This window comes from Pseudorasbora parva, chromosome 2 (assembly GCF_024679245.1).
Source record: "Pseudorasbora parva isolate DD20220531a chromosome 2, ASM2467924v1, whole genome shotgun sequence".
Taxonomy (NCBI): domain Eukaryota; kingdom Metazoa; phylum Chordata; class Actinopteri; order Cypriniformes; family Gobionidae; genus Pseudorasbora; species Pseudorasbora parva.
In genome coordinates this window covers 6,286,403-6,308,161 of record NC_090173.1, presented here as the reverse complement: position 1 = coordinate 6,308,161, position 21,759 = coordinate 6,286,403, and the positions used below count along the sequence as shown (strand labels likewise).

Sequence of the window (21,759 nt, the reverse complement as noted above, 5' to 3'; positions counted from 1 at the left end):
AGTAAACCGCACGCTTAAAACTGCCATACGTGCGTATGTGGGGGACAAGCACACTTCGTGGGACAAGTATCTTCCACAAATCTGTTTTGCTCTTCGTACTGCACCCCATGAGAGCACAGGTCACTCTCCTGCGATGTTGATATATGGCCGTGAGTTGGAGACGCAACTTGATTTGATAACACAACCAAGTACGGATGGAGTGGATGATCCTGACATGCTTTACCCTGAGAGCTTGAAAGCTTCTTTAAAAGTTGCTCACGATCATGCCAGAGCCGCTCTGGGGGAGAGCCATACAAAAAGAAAGCATTACTATGACCAAAAGCGACGCACAGTGTCATATGCTGTGGGAGACTTGGTCAGGGTTAAGACCCATCCAAAATCCGACGCTGATGCAAATTTTACGGCTAAGCTGGCCCCGGTGTATGCTGGACCATTTCGCATCTCTAAGAAACTGTCGAGTGTACAAACTACAAACTTTCGAATGTACACACTGGGGAAGATGCTGGTGTGTTTCATGTAGTAAATCTCCAGCCGTTTCATTCACGGGACATGGCCATGCCTACAGCGAATTCCAGTGGTGGTATTGAAAGGTCACTACCTTTGAATGAAAACGTGGATTCTCAAGCAGACAGAGAGGAATCTGGTAATGCTGACCAGAGGATTGACAATGACAGCTCAACTGAAACTTTGAATCAGAGCTCAGATGAAACTTCAAAAAAGCAGTGTACTGAACTCTCACTTGACTTTGTACCAGACAGTGTTGATGATGGGGATGTCTATGACTTTACATCTGACGCAGTTGTTCCTGAAATTGTAAGTCAGGGTCAGGGGCGTTATAGACTGAGACCGAGACGAGCCCCTAGAATTACTTCTGACTGGACAATGAATAAGTGGACTAATCCTTACCATACGCAAAGGTTTGACTCGTAAGAATGACAGAATGACAAACAAAGTTAGATTGATGTTTAAAAATGTTGTATGTTCATGGTTCCCAACTAAGAAGAGGTGAGAATTTAATTGTTGTGTTGTGGGCATACTTTCTTGAGTGTTACTAAACTAATGTATGCAGTGTGAACATGTATGCTTGTACTGCCTGTGCATTATCTACCCCTATGTCTTGTTAACTTTTCAACTAAGTCATGTATGAGTAGTTGTTAAGTACAAGTGCTCACTCTGCTGTGTACGGCTGAGGGCAGCCTTTTTTCTGGCCGGGGGAAATATGTAACGAGTAGAAATATAGTGTGGCCCCTTTAAGAGCTGCGCGCGCTCCCTGTGAACGAGTTCTGCATCTTGTGTAGGTGCGCAGAGTTTTTGAGCTCCCATGCGTGGGGATTATTCTCTGTTTTTCTGTTGCTAACAGTCAGGTATTTTGTTTTATTGATTAATGCTGTGGAAGGAAATGGAGTTGTGATGAGAGTTCAGCGGGGGAATAAAGCGCGACATGTTTGACGTTAATCGCCTCCGTGTTTGCATCCACTCCAGGTTATATTAAGTGAGCTATCCGCATTTTTCACCCGGACACAAGCATTACACACACATCTATGCACATTTAATAAAACCACCAATTTGGATTATAACCTGAGTGAGACATCATTGTTCTGACCGGACAAACTGTAGCCTTTAACCAAAACCGAAATAGCAATAAGAGTGAAGATTTACAATATTTTTCACAGCAGGGCAAGTTCAGATCTCATGAGTCTAGACTTCTGAACTTCTCTTGCAGTTTAAAACATTTCACAATTTGAACATTCAAATTCACTTTCCAACATAAGATTTTTAATGGCAAATATCACACGTCTGTTTAATCTCTTCATCTGTCGAATGAGAGTGAGCATTTGTCTTCCTTTCCAGGTCAATTCTCTACTGGGAGAAGTTTTCTTTTCTTGTGGCTTTAAAAGTTCTTTTCTCTTTCTTCTCAGTCTTCCTGAGCTGTTTGGCGAGCTCCCTCTTGCATCGTTGCGCTAAAAGATTATCCATAAACAGTTCATTTGAACTTCACACTTGTATTACTATAATTAATGTATTAATGAGAAGATGTGTTGCCGGGGAATCAAAGGAATTCAATTATTGACCATTCATGGCCAATTCAACAAAGTGTATCCATCCATTAAAAAAGTGCATCTATCCATCATAAAAGTGCATCCATCTTTCATAAAACTGCATCCATCCATTATAAAAGTGCATCTATCCATCATAAAAGTGCATCCATCCATTATAAAAGTACATCAATCATCATAAAAGTGCATCTATCCATCATAAAAGTGCATCTATTCATTATAATAGTGCATCCATCCATCATAAAAGTGCATCCGTCCATCATAAAAGTGCATCTATCCATCATAAAAGTGCATCTATCCATCATAAAAGTGCATCCGTCCATCATAAAAGTGCATCCGTACATCATAAAAGTGCATCCGTCCATCATAAAAGTGCATCTATCCATCATAAAAGGGCATCCGTCCATCATAAAAGGGCATCCGTCCATCATAAAAGGGCATCCGTCCATCATAAAAGTGCATCCGTCCATCATAAAAGGGCATCTATCCATCATAAAAGGGCATCCGTCCATCATAAAAGTGCATCCGTACATCATAAAAGTGCATCCGTCCATCATAAAAGTGCATCTATCCATCATAAAAGTGCATCCGTCCATCATAAAAGGGCATCTATCCATCATAAAAGGGCATCCGTCCATCATAAAAGTGCATCCGTACATCATAAAAGTGCATCCGTCCATCATAAAAGTGCATCTATCCATCATAAAAGGGCATCCGTCCATCATAAAAGGGCATCTGTCCATCATAAAAGTGCATCCATCCATCATAAAAGTGCATCTATCCATCATAAAAGGGCATCCGTCCATCATAAAAGTGCATCCGTCCATCATAAAAGGGCATCTATCCATCATAAAAGTGCATCCGTCCATCATAAAAGTGCATCTATCCATCATAAAAGGGCATCCGTCCATCATAATAGTGCATCCATCCATCATAAAAGTGCATCCGTCCATCATAAAAGTGCATCCGTCCATCATAAAAGTGCATCCGTCCATCATAAAAGTGCATCCATCCATTATAAACGTGCATCCGTCCATCATAAAAGTGCATCCGTCCATCATAAAAGTGCATCCGTCCATCATAAAAGTGCATCTATCCATTATAAAAGTCCATCTATCCATCATAAAAGTGCATCCGTCCATCATAAAAGTGCATCCATCCATCGTAAAAGTGCATCTATCCATCATAAAAGTGCATCCGTCCATCATAAAAGTGCATCCGTCCATCATAAAAGTGCATCTCTCCATCATAAAAGTGCATCTATCAATCATGAAAGTGCATCCATACATTATAATAGTGCATCCATCCATCATAAAAGTGCATCTATCCATCATAAAAGTGCATCTATCCATCATGAAAGTGCATCTATCAATCATAAAAGTGCATCCATCCATCATGAAAGTGCATCTATTCATCATGAAAGTGCATCTATCCATCATAAAAGGGCATCTATCCATCATAAAAGGGCATCCATCCATCATAATAGTGCATCCATCCATCATAAAAGTGCATCCGTCCATCATAAAAGTGCACCCGTCCATCATAAAAGTGCATCCGTCCATCATAAAAGTGCATCCATCCATTATAAACGTGCATCCGTCCATCATAAAAGGGCATCCATCCATCATAAAAGTGCATCCGTCCATCATAAAAGTGCATCCATCCATTATAAACGTGCATCCATCCATCATAAAAGTGCATCCGTCCATCATAAAAGTGCATCTGTCCATCATAAAAGTGCATCCATCCATCATAAAAGTGCATCCGTCCATCATAAAAGTGCATCCATCCATCATAAAAGGGCATCCATCCATCATAAAAGTGCATCCGTCCATCATAAAAGTGCATCCGTCCATCATAAAAGTGCATCCGTCCATCATAAAAGTGCATCTGTCCATCATAAAAGTGCATCCATCCATCATAAAAGTGCATCCATCCATCGTAAAAGTGCATCCGTCCATCATAAAAGTGCATCCGTCCATCATAAAAGTGCATCCGTCCATCATAAAAGTGCATCCATCCATCGTAAAAGTGCATCTGTCCATCGTAAAAGTGCATCCATCCATCGTAAAAGTGCATCCATCCATCATAAAAGTGCATCCGTCCATCATAAAAGTGCATCCATCCATCGTAAAAGTGCATCTGTCCATCGTAAAAGTGCATCCATCCATCATAAAAGTGCATCCATCCATCATAAAAGTGCATCCATCCATCGTAAAAGTGCATCCGTCCATCATAAAAGTGCATCCGTCCATCATAAAAGTGCATCATAAAAGTGCATCCGTCCATCATAAAAGTGCATCCATCCATCGTAAAAGTGCATCTGTCCATCGTAAAAGGGCATCTGTCCATCGTAAAAGTGCATCCATCCATCATAAAAGTGCATCTGTCCATCGTAAAAGGGCATCTGTCCATCGTAAAAGTGCATCTGTCCATCGTAGAAGTGCATCTGTCCGTCATAAAAGTGCATCTATCCATCATAAAAGTGCATCTATCCATCGTAAAAGTTAATCTATCCATCATAAAAGTGCATCTATCCATCATAAAAGTGCATCAATCCATCGTAAAAGTGCATCTGTCCGTCATAAAAGTGCATCTGTCCATCATAAAAGTGCATCTGTCCATCATAAAGTGCATCAATCCATCATAAAAGTGCATCTATCCATCGTAAAAGTGCATCTGTCCATCATAAAAGTGCATCCGTCCATCATAAAAGTGCATCCGTCCATCATAAAAGTGCATCCGTCCATCATAAAAGTGCATCCGTCCATCATAAAAGTGCATCCATCCATTATAAACGTGCATCCGTCCATCATAAAAGTGCATCCGTCCATCATAAAAGTGCATCCGTCCATCATAAAAGTGCATCTATCCATTATAAAAGTCCATCTATCCATCATAAAAGTGCATCCGTCCATCATAAAAGTGCATCCATCCATCGTAAAAGTGCATCTATCCATCATAAAAGTGCATCCGTCCATCATAAAAGTGCATCCGTCCATCATAAAAGTGCATCTCTCCATCATAAAAGTGCATCTATCCATCATGAAAGTGCATCCATACATTATAATAGTGCATCCATCCATCATAAAAGTGCATCCATCCATCATAAAAGTGCATCTATCCATCATAAAAGTGCATCTATCCATCATGAAAGTGCATCCATACATTATAATAGTGCATCCATCCATCATAAAAGTGCATCTGTCCGTCATAAAAGTGCATCTATCCATCATAAAAGTGCATCTATCCATCATGAAAGTGCATCTATCAATCATAAAAGTGCATCCATCCATCATGAAAGTGCATCTATTCATCATGAAAGTGCATCTATCCATCATAAAAGGGCATCTATCCATCATAAAAGGGCATCCATCCATCATAATAGTGCATCCATCCATCATAAAAGTGCATCCGTCCATCATAAAAGTGCACCCGTCCATCATAAAAGTGCATCCGTCCATCATAAAAGTGCATCCATCCATTATAAACGTGCATCCGTCCATCATAAAAGGGCATCCATCCATCATAAAAGTGCATCCGTCCATCATAAAAGTGCATCCATCCATTATAAACGTGCATCCATCCATCATAAAAGTGCATCCGTCCATCATAAAAGTGCATCTGTCCATCATAAAAGTGCATCCATCCATCATAAAAGTGCATCCGTCCATCATAAAAGTGCATCCATCCATCATAAAAGGGCATCCATCCATCATAAAAGTGCATCCGTCCATCATAAAAGTGCATCCGTCCATCATAAAAGTGCATCCGTCCATCATAAAAGTGCATCTGTCCATCATAAAAGTGCATCCATCCATCATAAAAGTGCATCCATCCATCGTAAAAGTGCATCCGTCCATCATAAAAGTGCATCCGTCCATCATAAAAGTGCATCCGTCCATCATAAAAGTGCATCCATCCATCGTAAAAGTGCATCCATCCATCATAAAAGTGCATCTGTCCATCGTAAAAGGGCATCTGTCCATCGTAAAAGGGCATCTGTCCATCGTAAAAGTGCATCTATCCATCGTAGAAGTGCATCTGTCCGTCATAAAAGTGCATCTATCCATCATAAAAGTGCATCTATCCATCATAAAAGTGCATCTGTCCGTCATAAAAGTGCATCTGTCCATCATGAAAGTGCATCTATCCATCGTAAAAGTTAATCTATCCATCATAAAAGTGCATCTATCCATCGTAAAAGTGCATCTGTCCGTCATAAAAGTGCATCTGTCCATCATAAAAGTGCATCTGTCCATCATAAAGTGCATCTGTCCGTCATAAAAGTGCATCTGTCCGTCATAAAGTGCATCTATCCATCATAAAGTGCATCTATCCATTGTAAAAGTGCATCTGTCCATCGTAAAAGTGCATCTGTCCATCGTAAAAGTGCATCTGTCCGTCATAAAGTGCATCTGTCCGTCATAAAAGTGCATCTGTCCGTCATAAAGTGCATCTATCCATTGTAAAAGTGCATCTGTCCATCGTAAAAGTGCATCTGTCCATCGTAAAAGTGCATCTATCCATCATAAAAGTGCATCTATCCATTATAATAGTGCATCCATCCATCATAAAAGTCCATCTATCCATCATAAAAGTGCATCTATCCATCATAAAAGTGCATCCGTCCATCATAAAAGTGCATCCGTCCATCATAAAAGTGCATCCGTCCATCATAAAAGTGCATCCGTCCATCATAAAAGTGCATCCGTCCATCATTAAAGTGCATCCGCCCATCATAAAAGGGCATCCGTCCATCATAAAAGTGCATCTATCCAAGTGTAGCTGTAAATCTGGTAAAATGTTACACAAAATATATTCATGAAAAACAAGTAAATATATCAACAAGTGCTCTAACCAATACACCTATAGGTCGTTTGTCACTTCCTTGAAATACGACCCTTAGAAGCGTATACTAAAGTTGCACCCCTTTCGACAATATTTTAATTAATTTAGTAAGATGCACAGGAGCGTTTTCTAAAGTTGTGCTCCTATTGACAGCAGGACACTTTCATTTTAAAGCATTTTTCCCTTTTATCTGCTTAATATTTCAGGTCTTGAATAGCTATGTGTTGGTAAAGCATTGCACTATACAACAACAACATGTGATCATGCGATCGTTTGTAAATTAAAAAAAATATTTTTGCTAAATGGAAATATGACAAATGGTGGTAAAAAAATGTTGGAGTATTTTTTTGGAGGACAGGTTGAAATATATTCAGAAATAGAGCCTATATACTAAGAAATTACATTTATTTTAAATGAATAGTGCATCTTTTTAATAAGGCGGCAACATATAGATAGGGCGGAACAAGAAAGGCTATTAATAAGGCTTTCATGGCGCAACAGCGCGTATGCGCATCCCGTGCGCAGGATGATGCGCTTGAAGCAACACCGAGTCACATGCTCACAGCGCTCCGTGCCTCCGTCCGCATTGAGAAGTTCAAAACAAGATATAGACGCGTCGTGTATCTATGCAGTATTCTTATAAGCCGTTTATTTTAACATTTCAGTTACTGTGTGTGAAGAACAATACAATCTCTAGTCCAGTGTTGTGATGTAACAGACACCCGGTAGAAAGTAACACGATTTACAGCAATAAACGCCAGCAAGATAGTCATTTTATGAGAAACCATAGACTGATAATAATAGAAACAAAAATAATCTTGGAGAGAGTTTCATCGTGTTGACTGTCGCAACCGAACGCAGCACGCAGTTTAAAGCTGAATGGAGAGTGACTGAGCCGCAGTGGAGGGAAGCATGTGTAACGGGATGAATATCATAGTTCAAGGGTTCTTTAAATAAATCCCGCTGTAATGTGTTCACGCTTCCTATTGGCGGCGCTGGTGGCGCTGTAATTCACTGCGCTCGAACGATCTGCAGCAGAGCTAGAGAGAACTGCTGTGGGTGAGTCGTTTCTGATGCAGCTCCGTATTAAAAGTTAAAAATAAAAGTTTCATATTGAATGTTAGACGATGTATGAAGGGGATTGCACACATTGAACACTAATTGACATCTAGAGTGTGTTTTCTGTTTATATTTTTGTGTATTTGATAGTTTTATTTCTGTTTTAATGAACTCAATCTTTCCATGTGCGCCATTTTCCATGTGCGTTCTAACAAGGTGAAATATGTTTCGAATAGATGGAGCTGAAGCGTTTGTACTCACTACTTTCTCTCTCTTCACTGCTCTGTGCAGGTAATTGTTTTTTGTGAAATGGTATTTAAGAATTTACTGTTTTGCAGAACATGTTTTATGGAAAATGTTATTTCTATTAATTTTACTCTGTTTAATGTAAAGTGGATGATTATTATCTTATATTTAATATATAATATCTCTGTCTATTCATATTCCTAATTAAATGTTGGAAAAATACTATACGATCACAAAGCATTACATTTAAGAAGCTGAGTGGTTTTGTTAAAGTCTATAGTAATAATTTTTCAGAATTTGTTTATTTCTGATTAATACAACACAATGTGAATAAATTGTTTACTGTTATATTGAGAATAGCAGAGCTAGAGAGAACTGCTGTGGATGGAGCTGAAGCGTTTGTACTCACTACTTTCTCTCTCTTCACTGCTCTGTGCAGGAAAATAAATTTCATCAAATCTACTACATTCTGAGTGTATGTGCTTTGAAGGGTGGGACAAACCGGGCCAGAGCAAGATCAAAATGGTCACACATGCATTGACGTGAACTTGAATTTAATGACTTAAATATTCATCTGTACCTCACAATAAACAATGGAATGGCTTTAGAACACTTGTAATATAGTACACAAATTATTGATGATGCTTTATAATGTTTCTGTGCCTTTTTGTGGGGCACTGGGGCTTAACAATAACACAGAATATTATATGCACAGTATCGAATTTGGATCGGTCCTGTCTGATCGATACCCGATCCGGCAAATAATGGCGGATCGGAGCCGATACCGATCCTGAGTATCGGATCGGTGCATCCCTAATCCGTCCATCGTAAAAGTGCATCTATCCATCGTAAAAGTGCTTCTATCCATCGCAAAAGTGCATCTATCCATCGTAAAAGTGCATCCATCCATCGTAAAAGGGCATCTATCCATCATAAAAGTGCATCTATCATCATAAAAGAGCATCTATCCATCATAAAAGTGCATCCGTCCATCATAAAAGTGCATCCGTCCATCATAAAAGTGTATCCATCCATCGTAAAAGTGCATCCGTCCATCATAAAAGTGTATCCATCCATCGTAAAAGTGCATCTGTCCATCGTAAAAGTGTATCCATCCATCGTAAAAGTGCATCCATCCATCATAAAAGTCCATCTATCCATCATAAAAGTGCATCTATCCATCATAAAAGTGCATCTATCAATCATAAAAGTGCATCTATCCATCATGAAAGTGCATCTATCCATCATAATAGTGCATCTATCCATCATAAAAGTGCATCCATCCATCATAAAAGTCCATCTATCCATCATAAAAGTGCATCCGTCCATCATAAAAGTCCATCTATCCATCATAAAAGTGCATCCGTCCATCATAAAAGTCCATCTATCCATCATAAAAGTGCATCTATCCATCATAAAAGTGCATCTATCCATCATAAAAGTGCATCCGTCCATCATAAAAGTGCATCTATCAATCATAAAAGTGCATCCGTCCATCATAAAAGTGCATCTATCCATCATAAAAGTGCATCTATTCATCATAAAAGTGCATCCGTCCATTATAAAAGTCCATCTATCCATCATAAAAGAGCATCCGTCCATCATAAAAGTCCATCTATCCATCATAAAAGTGCATCTAGCCATCATAAAAGTGCATCCATCCATCATAAAAGTCCATCTATCAATCATAAAAGTCCATCTATCAATCATAAATGTGCATCTATCAATCATAAAAGTGCATCTATCCATCATAAAAGTGCATCCGTCCATCATAAAAGTCCATCTATCCATCATAAAATTGCATCTATCCATCATAAAAGTGCATCCGTCCATCATAAAAGTGCATCTATCCATCATAAAAGTGCATCTATTCATCATAAAAGTGCATCCGTCCATCATAAAAGTCCATCTATCCATCATAAAATTGCATCTATCAATCATAAAAGTGCATCCGTCCATCATAAAAGTGCATCTATCCATCATAAAAGTGCATCTATCCATCATAAAAGTGCATCTATCCATCATAAAAGTGCATCCGTCCATTATAAAAGTCCATCTGTCCATCATAAAAGTGCATCTATCCATCATAAAAGTGCATCCATCCATCATAAAAGTCCATCTATCAATCATAAAAGTCCATCTATCAATCATAAATGTGCATCTATCAATCATAAATGTGCATCTATCCATCATGAAAGTGCATCTATCCATCATAATAGTGCATCTATTCATCATAAAAGTGCATCCATCCATCATAAAAGTCCATCTATCAATCATAAATGTGCATCCATTCATCATAAAAGTGCATCCATCCATCATAAAAGTCCATCTATCAATCATAAATGTGCATCCATCCATCATGAAAGTGCATCTATCCATCATAAAAGTGCATCTGTCCATCATAAAAGTGCATCTGTCCGTCATAAAAGTGCATCTATCCATCATGAAAGTGCATCTATCCATCATAAAAGTGCATCTATCCATCATAAAAGTGCATCCGTCCATCATAAAAGTGCATCCATCCATCATGAAAGTGCATCTATCCATCATGAAAGTGCATCTATCCATCATAAAAGTGCATCTATCCATCATAAAAGTGCATCCATCCATCATAAAAGTGCATCCATCCATCATGAAAGTGCATCTATCAATCATAAATGTGCATCTGTCCATCATAAAAGTGCATCTATCAATCATAAAAGTGCATCTATCAATCATAAATGTGCATCCATCCATCATAAAAGTGCATCTATCAATCATAAATGTGCATCTGTCCATCATAAAAGTGCATCTATCAATCATAAAAGTGCATCTATCAATCATAAAAGTGCATCTATCATCATAAAAGTGCATCTATCAATCATAAATGTGCATCTATCCATCATAAAAGTGCATCCATCCATCATAAAAGTGCATCCGTCCATCATAAAAGTGCATCTATCAATCATAAAAGTGCATCTATCCATCATGAAAGTGCATCTATCAATCATAAAAGTGCATCTATCAATCATAAAAGTGCATCTATCCATCATGAAAGTGCATCCATCCATCATAAAAGTGCATCCGTCCATCATAAAAGTGCATCTATCCATCATAAAAGTGCATCCATCCATCATAAAAGTGCATCTATCCATAATGAAAGTGCATCTATCAATCATAAAAGTGCATCTATCCATCATGAAAGTGCATCTATCCATCATGAAAGTGCATCTATCCATCATAAAAGTGCATCCGTCCATCATGAAAGTGCATCTATCAATCATAAAAGTGCATCTATCAATCATAAAAGTGCATCTATCCATCATAAAAGTCCATCTATCATCTATCCATCATAAAAGTGCATCTGTCCGTCATAAATGTGCATCTATCCATCATAAAAGTGCATCCATCCATCATAAAAGTGCATCCGTCCATCATGAAAGTGCATCTATCCATCATAAAAGTGCATCCATCCATCATGAAAGTGCATCTATCCATCATAAAAGTGCATCCATCCATCATAAAAGTGCATCTGTCCATCATAAAAGTGCATCCGTCCATCATGAAAGTGCATCTATCCATCATAAAAGTGCATCCATCCATCATGAAAGTGCATCTATCCATCATAAAAGTGCATCTGTCCATCATGAAAGTGCATCTATCCATCATAAAAGTGCATCTATCCATCATGAAAGTGCATCTATCCATCATAAAAGTGCATCTATCCATCATAAAAGTGCATCTATCCATCATGAAAGTGCATCTATCCATCATAAAAGTGCATCTATCCATCATGAAAGTGCATCTATCCATCATAAAAGTGCATCTGTCCATCATAAAAGTGCATCTATCATCATTAAAGTGCATCCGTCCATCATAAAAGTGCATCCGTCCATCATAAAAGTGCATCTATCAATCATAAATGTGCATCTATCAATCATAAAAGTGTATCTATCAATCATAAAAGTGCATCCGTCCATCATAAAAGTGCATCTATCAATCATAAATGTGCATCTATCATCATAAAAGTGCATCCATCCATCATAAAAGTGCATCCGTCCATCATAAAAGTGCATCTATCAATCATAAAAGTGCATCTATCAATCATAAATGTGCATCTATCAATCATAAAAGTGTATCTATCAATCATAAATCTGCATCTGTCCATCGTAAAAGGGCATCTATCAATCATAAATGTGCATCTATCATCATAAAAGTGCATCCATCCATCATAAAAGTGCATCCATCCATCATAAAAGTGCATCTATCCATCATAAAAGTGCATCTATCAATCATAAATGTGCATCTATCAATCATAAAAGTGCATCTATCATCATAAAAGTGCATCCGTCCATCATAAAAGTGCATCTATCAATCATAAAAGTGCATCTATCAATCATAAATGTGCATCTATCAATCATAAAAGTGTATCTATCAATCATAAATCTGCATCTGTCCATCGTAAAAGGGCATCCATCCATCATAAAAGTGCATCTATCCATCATAAAAGTGCATCTATCAATCATAAATGTGCATCCATCCATCATAAAAGTGCATCCATCCATCATAAAAGTGCATCTATCCATCATAAAAGTGCATCTATCAATCATAAATGTGCATCTGTCCATCATAAAAGTGCATCTGTCCATCGTAAAAGTGCATCTATCAATCATAAAAGTGCATCTATCAATCATAAAAGTGCATCTATCAATCATAAATGTGCATCTGTCCATCATAAAAGTGCATCTATCAATCATAAATGTGCATCTATCCATCATATAACTGTGCCACACGGCTCCAGAGGTAAATAAAGGCCTCCTGAAAGCGAATGAATGAATGAATGAATGAATGAAGTATTCAAAGGTGCCATGGCATGGATTTTTTTTTATTATTTTATAATGTTTCCTGAGGTGTACTTATATTGTTAGTATGGTTTTTACATCCAAAAATGTCATAATTTAGAAATGAAAGGCATTTTTTCTATACTGATATTAGCCCTCTGGCTGGAATGCTCTGTTTCAAGAGGCGTGTCTTCTGTGAGTCTTCAGTGAAAACACCCACTGTTGCTTGGCTGACATCTTTGCATTTGAATTGAGATTACGTGTGGACGGGGCATGGTTTAGTCAGGCGCGAGCAGGAGCAGCACTCACTGCCAGTCGAGAGAGAGAGCGAGAGACAGAGAGAGAAGGAGCTGGAGAAAGATTACTGAGAAAGTGTTATTGTACCGAGTTTTTGAGAGCGTGAGTTTTTGTTGGTCTCTGAGAGCTCTGAATAAACACGAGTGAACTTTGCAATGTATTTCTCTCACAAATTGCTTTCACCACAGCTAACAACAAACATGACATCGACATGAATACAGTAAGAGCTTCTGTTGAGCATAATGAGCAGCGTCATTCAAACGGCAGTTTGGACGAGTGTGCACTGCAGATATACGTGTGATTGATAGATCCGAACATTATAAAGAGTGTTCTTTGATCGCTCTCTGTAGTTTAATCATTTAAATAACAGATTTGTTTCATGCTGCTAACAGAAATGACGTGAAGTTGATGGTTTTAGTCACTGGCTTGATTCACTGATGCATCAAGACGGCCAGCGGCGGGACTGAGAGTTTTAAACGATTTAGAAAGAAAGTCTGTGTGAACTTGAATGATTAGCTACACATCAGAATTCACTGATCCCAGATCAGGCATTATTGAACACTGTTACTCACTCTCTGTGGCGGTGCTGTTGAATCCATATGGTAAAACTGACTCCTTTCTCTAATTCTCTGGGCGGAAAAGCAGAGGAAGGAGAGGAAACCTTTCCTGGTATGATGTCATAACAGGATAATTCAAGATCAGCTCGTCTGAGCTCTCATTTTCTCAAAGGTAGAGAAAGAGCCAGAACTCGGTTTACACTTATCAACATTTCTAGCCACTTGGGGACAATATTCAGGCTAGGGGAACTCATATCAATGTCGAAAAACCTCATAAAATGAAAATGTCATGCCAGGGGACCTTTAAACACTGTTGGCGCTTTAAAAAGGGGGAGGACACAGAAAGAAACTCTGGGTTAACCGAAGAAAACCTGCTTCAGACCATGTTAGGTTCACAGAGTAAGTAACCCCGGTAACTGACTGAGTATAAGTTACCTCTCTTTCAGAAACGGGCTTGACTTACCCTGCTTTCTCAGGTTTAACATACCTTCCATTCTGAAACAGAAAACCCAGAGTTCCCCTTATTTCAGGGATTAACTTTCTCAGGGTTTTCATTTAACCTCCTTTCTGAAATGGGCCACTGGTCTATAACTCCTCCGTGAACCTCCCGCTGCCCTGTATCTTTCTCTCTCATTGGTTGTCGGTCATCGCTGATGTTATTTTCAGACAGAACTCTCCATTTCACACAGCAGGAGTTTGAATCACAGACAAGTCCAGATATTTAGCATGCCAAATATCTCAGAGGTGTCAGACTAGTCTGCAATTCTCTTTGATCAAATCTTTGATCATTCACACTGTGTGATTGTCATTTGTGTGAACGAGCATCGATTTGCAGAGGTGGAAAGTATTCTCAATAAGAGCTTATTTAGATGTCTGACAAAAATAAAGTCAGTCTGGTTAGTAATGTGTGAAGCTGGTAATGCTGTTTGGCAGGACTATATATACTACATACAGTATTGTTCAAAATAACAGCAGTACAATGTGACTAACCAGAATAATCAAGGTTTTTAGTATATTTTTTATTGCTACGTGGCAAACAAGTTACCAGTAGGTTCAGTAGATTGTCAGAAAACAAACAAGACCCAGCATTCATGATATGCACGCTCTTAAGGCTGTGCAATTGGGCAATTAGTTGAAAGGGGTGTGTTCAAAAAAATAGCAGTGTCTACCTTTGACTGTACAAACTCAAAACTATTCTGTACAAACATTTTTTTTTCTGGGATTTAGCAATCCTGTGAATCACTAAACTAATATTTAGTTGTATGACCACAGTTTTTTAAAACTGCTTGACATCTGTGTGGCATGGAGTCAACCAACTTGTGGCACCTCTCAGCTGTTATTCCACTCCATGATTCTTTAACAACATTCCACAATTCATTCACATTTCTTGGTTTTGCTTCAGAAACAGCATTTTTGATATCACCCCACAAGTTCTCAATTGGATTAAGGTCTGGAGATTGGGCTGGCCACTCCATAACATTAATTTTGTTGGTTTGGAACCAAGACTTTGCCCGTTTACTAGTGTGTTTTGGGTCATTGTCTTGTTGAAACAACCGTTTCAAGGGCATGTCCTCTTCAGCATAGGGCAACATGACCTCTTCAAGTATTTTAACATATGCAAACTGATCCATGATCCCTGGTATGCGATAAATAGGCCCAACACCATAGTAGGAGAAACATGCCCATATCATGATGCTTGCACCTCCATGCTTCACTGTCTTCACTGTGTACTGTGGCTTGAATTCAGAGTTTGGGGGTCGTCTCACAAACTGCCTGTGGCCATTGGACCCAAAAAGAACAATTTTACTCTCATCAGTCCACAAAATGTTCCTCCATTTCTCTTTAGGCCAGTTGATGTGTTCTTTGGCAAATTGTAACCTCTTCTGCACATGCCTTTTGTTTAACAGAGGGACTTTGCGGGGGATTCTTGAAAATAGATTAGCTTCACACAGACGTCTTCTAACTGTCACAGTACTTACAGGTAACTCCAGACTGTCTTTGATCATCCTGGAGGTGATCATTGGCTGAGCCTTTGCCATTCTGGTTATTCTTCTATCCATTTTGATGGTTGTCTTCCGTTTTCTTCCACGTCTCTCTGGTTTTGCTCTCCATTTTAAGGCATTGGAGATCATTTTAGCTGAACAGCCTATCATTTTTTGCACCTCTTTATAGGTTTTCCCCTCTCTAATCAACTTTTTAATCAAAGTACGCTGTTCTTCTGAACAATGTCTTGAACGACCCATTTTCCTCAGCTTTCAAATGCATGTTCAACAAGTGTTGGCTTCATCCTTAAATAGGGGCCACCTGATTCACACCTGTTTCTTCACAAAATTGATGACCTCAGTGATTGAATGCCACACTGCTGTTTTTTTGAACACACCCCTTTCAACTAATTCAACTAATTGCCCAATTGCACAGCCTTAAGAGCGTGCATATCATGAATGCTGGGTCTTGTTTGTTTTCTGAGAATCTACTGAAACTACTGGTAACTTGTTTGCCACGTAGCAATAAAAAATATACTAAAAACCTTGATTATTCTGGTTAGTCACATTGTACTGCTATTATTTTGAACAATACTGTATAACATATGGCAGGACTTTTACTTTCTGACCCCTTGACTTTACACCTCTGGTGATTTGCCTATGATTTCGGGCATTTGTCTGCGATTTCGCAAAACCTGTCATCAAACCAAAATTGGGGCTTAAAGGGTTAGTTCACCCAAAAATGTAAATTCTGTCATTAATTCCTCATGTCGTTGGACAGCCGTCAGACCTCCGTTCATCTTCACACACAGATGAAGATATTAGTATTGAAATCCGACGGCTCAGAAAGGCCTTCATTGACACCAATGTCATTTCCTCTCTCAAGACCCATAAAGGCACTAAAGACGTCGTTACAAAGCCCATCTCACTACAGCGGCTCAACAATCATTTTATGAAGCCACGAGAATAGTTTTTGTGTTAAAAATAAATAAATAAATAATGGCTTTATTGTGATGGGCTGATTTCAAAACAAAGCTTCTTGAAGCTTCGAAGCCTATGAATCAGTGTATTGAATCATGATTTGGATCGCGTGTCAAACCACCAAAACTGCTGAATTCATGTGACTTTGGCGATCCAAAACGCTGAATTTGTCTTGTTGCACTGATGCTTAACAATGAAAATAAAATAACCTAGTGTTCTGCCAGTTTTCACCTCTGATATTATAACAGTGATTAAGTATCAAACTTATGTATTGACCCGTAAGTATGCAGATGTCTTTTTGTCGGGTGCTGTTGCCATGGTGAATCCATGCATCTATCCAAGCCACAAGAACATAGGGTGTCCCATTTGTCATTTAAGCTTAAAGAAAAGTGCTTGTGAGCACTACCTTTGCAGCTGTAATGCACCCTCGATGTGCACTTCAGCTGAGCCCGCAAGTTCACAAGCTAAGCAAAGCAGTCTACCCGGCAGTCTTCTTCTACAAGAAGTCAAAGCGGCATTACATCGTGAAAGTGCGGACTCAGAGTTGAATGAACTAACTCAATTCAACTGTTAACAGGGACCAATAGCTTATCATGTCTCTGGTCCCCACTGTAAATTCTAACAAGCTCAGTTTACTTAAAGGAAGTGTATGTAAGATTGTGACCAAAACTGGTACTGCAGGTGTAACACTGATCACCATGATGGTGAGAGGAGTGGAGGAAGTGAGTCAAAAGTCTATTAAAAAATGCCCCGCCTTAAAAACACTTTGGCCCGCCTGTTTTTGTTGTTGTGGTTGTTGTTGTTTTGTTTTGTTTTTTGCAAAATGGTGCTCAAACCAGTCAAGTAATGCTTACTTTAAGTACTTAAAGCATAACATCCAAATAGTTTGGATTACTAATTTGTTCAACAAATTACTGGACATTAAGTTTACTAAAAAGTCTATTAAGAACAACTGTTGTATTTTACAGTGTATAAAATAGGACATTTTAACCTTTATTTGAATAATTTGATATACTTTTACTGTAACAACAAAATAATAGTGGGCCAATTAATATTTTGAGCCAAAACTAAGGCTTCTTTGGTAATTTTTTTATGTATTTATCTTTTTCCCTCTCACATCATATTAATGTTTTTTTTCTAGGCTATATAAAAATACACGGACCAGACATGATACCAAATCTGTGTTTAAATGTGGTCTTGCTGGGAAGAACTGGTGCTGGGAAAAGTTCAACAGGAAACACAATACTGAGACGAGAAGCTTTCAAATCAAGGAAAAGCCCTACTTCAGTCACTCGAGATGTTGCTGCTGAAGATGGTTTTGTTTGTGGAATACCAATCACTGTTTATGACACACCAGGATTTTTGGGTTCTGAAAGTAAGGAAGAGCTTCGTAAATATCAGAAGGTTCTGCAGAAATGTGAATCCGGTCCCTGTGTGTTTCTGCTGGTCATCAAAGCTGACAGATTCATTGAAGAAGAGAGAGAAACTGTGGCGAAGATTGAGGAGCTGCTGGGAGAAAAGCACCTGAAGGACACCTGGATTCTCTTCACCAGAGGAGACGAACTGGAGAAAGAAAACAAGACCATAAATGAAGTCATTGTTGAAACTGAACCACTAAAGAGACTCGTTCAGAAATATGAGGGCAGATGCCACGTGTTCAACAACAAACACATAGAAGAACCTGGTGACCAAATTAAATCTCTGATATCTAAAGTTTGCGAGAGGAAAAAAGAGAATCGTAAGTTCAGTTTAAAGGGGTACTTCAGTGCTGGGAAGATGAATCTGTATTTAAACTGGGTCATTAATGTAGTTGAAATGTGAAATTATTTTTGAATTTGGTGCCTTCTAGACCGAAAATGTATTTTTGTCTCATGGGGATGAAAGACTACAATTCCCAGAATGCTTCGCTGCCCTTTGAGGCCATTCCCAAAGCCACCGCTACTAGATTACTGAATCACTGATCACTTTCATAAAATCAGTTCAGTTAGAGAACAGACACTACAATTAAAAACTGAACGTGTCTGTTTAATATGTGATTTAGCCGCTGAGGGAGTCTCACAGCCCAAAACGCTGCTGGAGTCACATTGACAGTCATGGATGAGCTCGTGATGAGAGCTGAGGTAAACGCGCCCGCGGCATAGATTCACAGCGCATGTTCAGTCTGGCGCGTTTTCAGTTCATGCCTTTGAAAGCGTAACTTTCATAGGAATTAGTTTGAGAAGTTGAAAGACTTACTTTAACCCGCTGGCTGCACCGTTTAAACATGAAGGCCTGAGGCTGCAGCTGCCAGCTTAGCTGTGAGTGTGATCTCCATCCCCCACGCGCGAGATGAAAACATGTGGAAATAGCTCCCTCTGCTGGCTGTAGTCTTTAGCCTCTGGCCAACAATTCCTCTGATGGCGCAAATTGACAATATTTGGCAATCAATCACGACGACAATCATTCGAATATACTCCAGGGTTTCTACTGATACAAAGCCATATGCTAATCGCTAAAGTAACCCTTTAACAGTATTGAAAGGAAATGTTTTACCCATGGTTATCCTAAGTGATGAAGAAATTAAGCTTGCTCATTAATTCTTTATTTCAGTCATTTGTTTAACATTTGCACAGGTTTTCCATGGAAGCAGTAAAAAAAAAAAAAAAAAAACTCCCAGGTCTTTTTTGACATGAAGAAAGTGGCTTAAATTATAAATGTAATTTTGTAACCAAACAAATTATATGGACAAAGCAGAACTGTTTGTGATTTTAAGCAGCAATGCTACTGTTTCCTTTATCTGGATACCAAACTAGTATTTACTGTAAGTTAACAGTAGAATATGAGCATACATTATAGTAATATAAGTTAACAGAGTATATAAAGCTCATTTGGTAAAATAAGTCACTGAGTGATCTGTTCTCTTTAATGCAGTCTCAAGGAAACCACAGCAAAGAATTCCAGTCAACATCCAGGATATTCCTGCTGACAGTCTCTCATCCAGACGGATTGTTCTTCTGGGTAAAAGTGGCATTGGGAAGAGTGCAGCTGGAAACACAATCCTGGGACAGAAAGAGTTCAGATCTGAGAGGAGAATGATTTCAGAAACTACCAAATGTTCAGATGCTCACGCCACTGTTTCAGGCAGATCTGTGTCTGTAGTTGATACTCCTGGATTCTTTGACACAGAGATGAGAGCTGAGGAGTTAGTGACAGAGATAGCCAGAAGTGTTTATATATCCAGTCCTGGACCGCACGCTTTTCTCATTGTGTTCAGAGTAATTGACAGATTCACAGAGCAGGAGCAGAAGATACCTCAGATGATTGAGATGTTGTTTGGTCAGGGGGTGTTAAAATACTCCATCATTCTCTTCACTCATGGAGATCTTCTGGAAGGAGAGTCTGTAGAGGAGCTCATTAAGGAGAACTGTAGATTAAGACGTATAGTTGATCAGTGTGGAGGCAGATTTCACGTCTTCAACAATAAAGCTCAGAATAACAGAGAGCAGGTGAATGATCTACTGCAGAAGATTGACTCAATGATAGAGCAGAATGGAGGAGGACACTACAGTAATCAGATGTACGAAGATGCTCTGAGATTCAGACGAGAGGAAGAAGAGCAGGGACTGAGAGAGGAAAAGGAAAGACTGAGAGAGGAAGAGGAGAGAAAACAAGAGATGGAGAAACAAAGACAAGATGAGATTGAGAGAGTGAGAAGGGAGACGGAGGAAAGAGTCAGATCAGAGATGGGAGCTAAACATAAGTCTGAGCTAGAAATATGTAAAGCGGAGAGAGAAAGAAATATCATGGTTAGAAAAGAACAGGAAGTTAAACAAAAACAAGTGGAGATTAAGGAAGCGAGAAAGGAGAAAATCAGAGCACAGTGTGTGACTCGACAGAGATCTAGCGAGAGTAAAAGTAAATTTCAAGAATTTTTTTCAATGTATTGGGAATATTTTTATTGGGCTGCTGTTGGTGGAGCTGTTGTTGGAGGTGTTGGTGGAGCTGCTGTTGGAGGTGTTGGTGGAGCTGTTGTTGGCGCTGTTGTTGGAGGTGTTGTTGGAGGTGTTTTTGGAGTTGTTGGAGGAGCGGTTTCTGCAGCTGTTAGTGTAACCACTAAGACGGCGAAAGGGACACAAGATGGATTTTGAAGAAACTAATGAGGCCTAGAATCCCTAATGACAGCAGTGGGTGGGGTTGCTTGTGAAATATGTGTTTGTTAGGACAATAATCTTTGATCAACAACATTATCTTAACCAGGGCTCTGGACTGGTTCAAGGAGCAAAAAAAAATAAAAAAATAAAAATAACAGAAACTAACACAATTTTATCAAGAACTTAAAAACAACCGTTCTGGACAGAAGTACTTATTTGAATTTAAGATTAACGGATTATTATCTTCTCCCCCACCAAAATTGGTTAAAAAAAAAAAAAGTGCCAGCAACTGCCAGGGTTTTTTATAATTTTCACAAAAATGTTATGGCCCATAGATTATTTTGTTAATAATATCTGAGCATGAAATATATAAAAAGAAAGGATAGACCCTCTGTTTTTAAACAAACAAAACATTTTTTTTTATTCTTATCAACACTAGAATATGGGCGAGTTTCATCAAAAAGCAACATTTTTATCAAAAAGCTGAGAAAAATCACGATTTTGTGAAAGACTGAATCCAGATCAATTTCAGAGTGATGATCAAACACAGCTGGAGTATATGGAGACCATAATGCTTGCACAGTCCTGTAGCTCATTAGAAAAGAAGACTAATCTATGAAGATCTCATCAGAGGAGGATTAAACAACTCCACAAACAGCATTACCAGCTTCACACATTACTGACCAGACTGACTTTACTTCTGTCAGACGTCTACAGAAGCTCTTATTGAGAATCAGCAGAAATTTAGATGTTGAGGTTTTAATGAAAATAAAATAAAG

At 38.7% G+C, this 21,759-nt stretch overlaps 1 protein-coding gene across 1 annotated transcript; it reads left to right on the top strand.

Moving 5' to 3' along the window:
- Positions 1 to 549: 549 nt before the first annotated feature.
- Positions 550 to 20,977, top strand: LOC137048326 (GTPase IMAP family member 8-like). The gene is made up of 3 exons (XM_067426455.1): positions 550 to 823; positions 17,992 to 18,588; positions 19,761 to 20,977. The coding sequence occupies exons 1-3, from the start codon at positions 550 to 552 to the stop codon at positions 20,975 to 20,977; spliced, it is 2,088 nt and encodes a 695-aa protein (XP_067282556.1).
- The last annotated feature ends 782 nt before the right edge of the window (positions 20,978 to 21,759 follow it).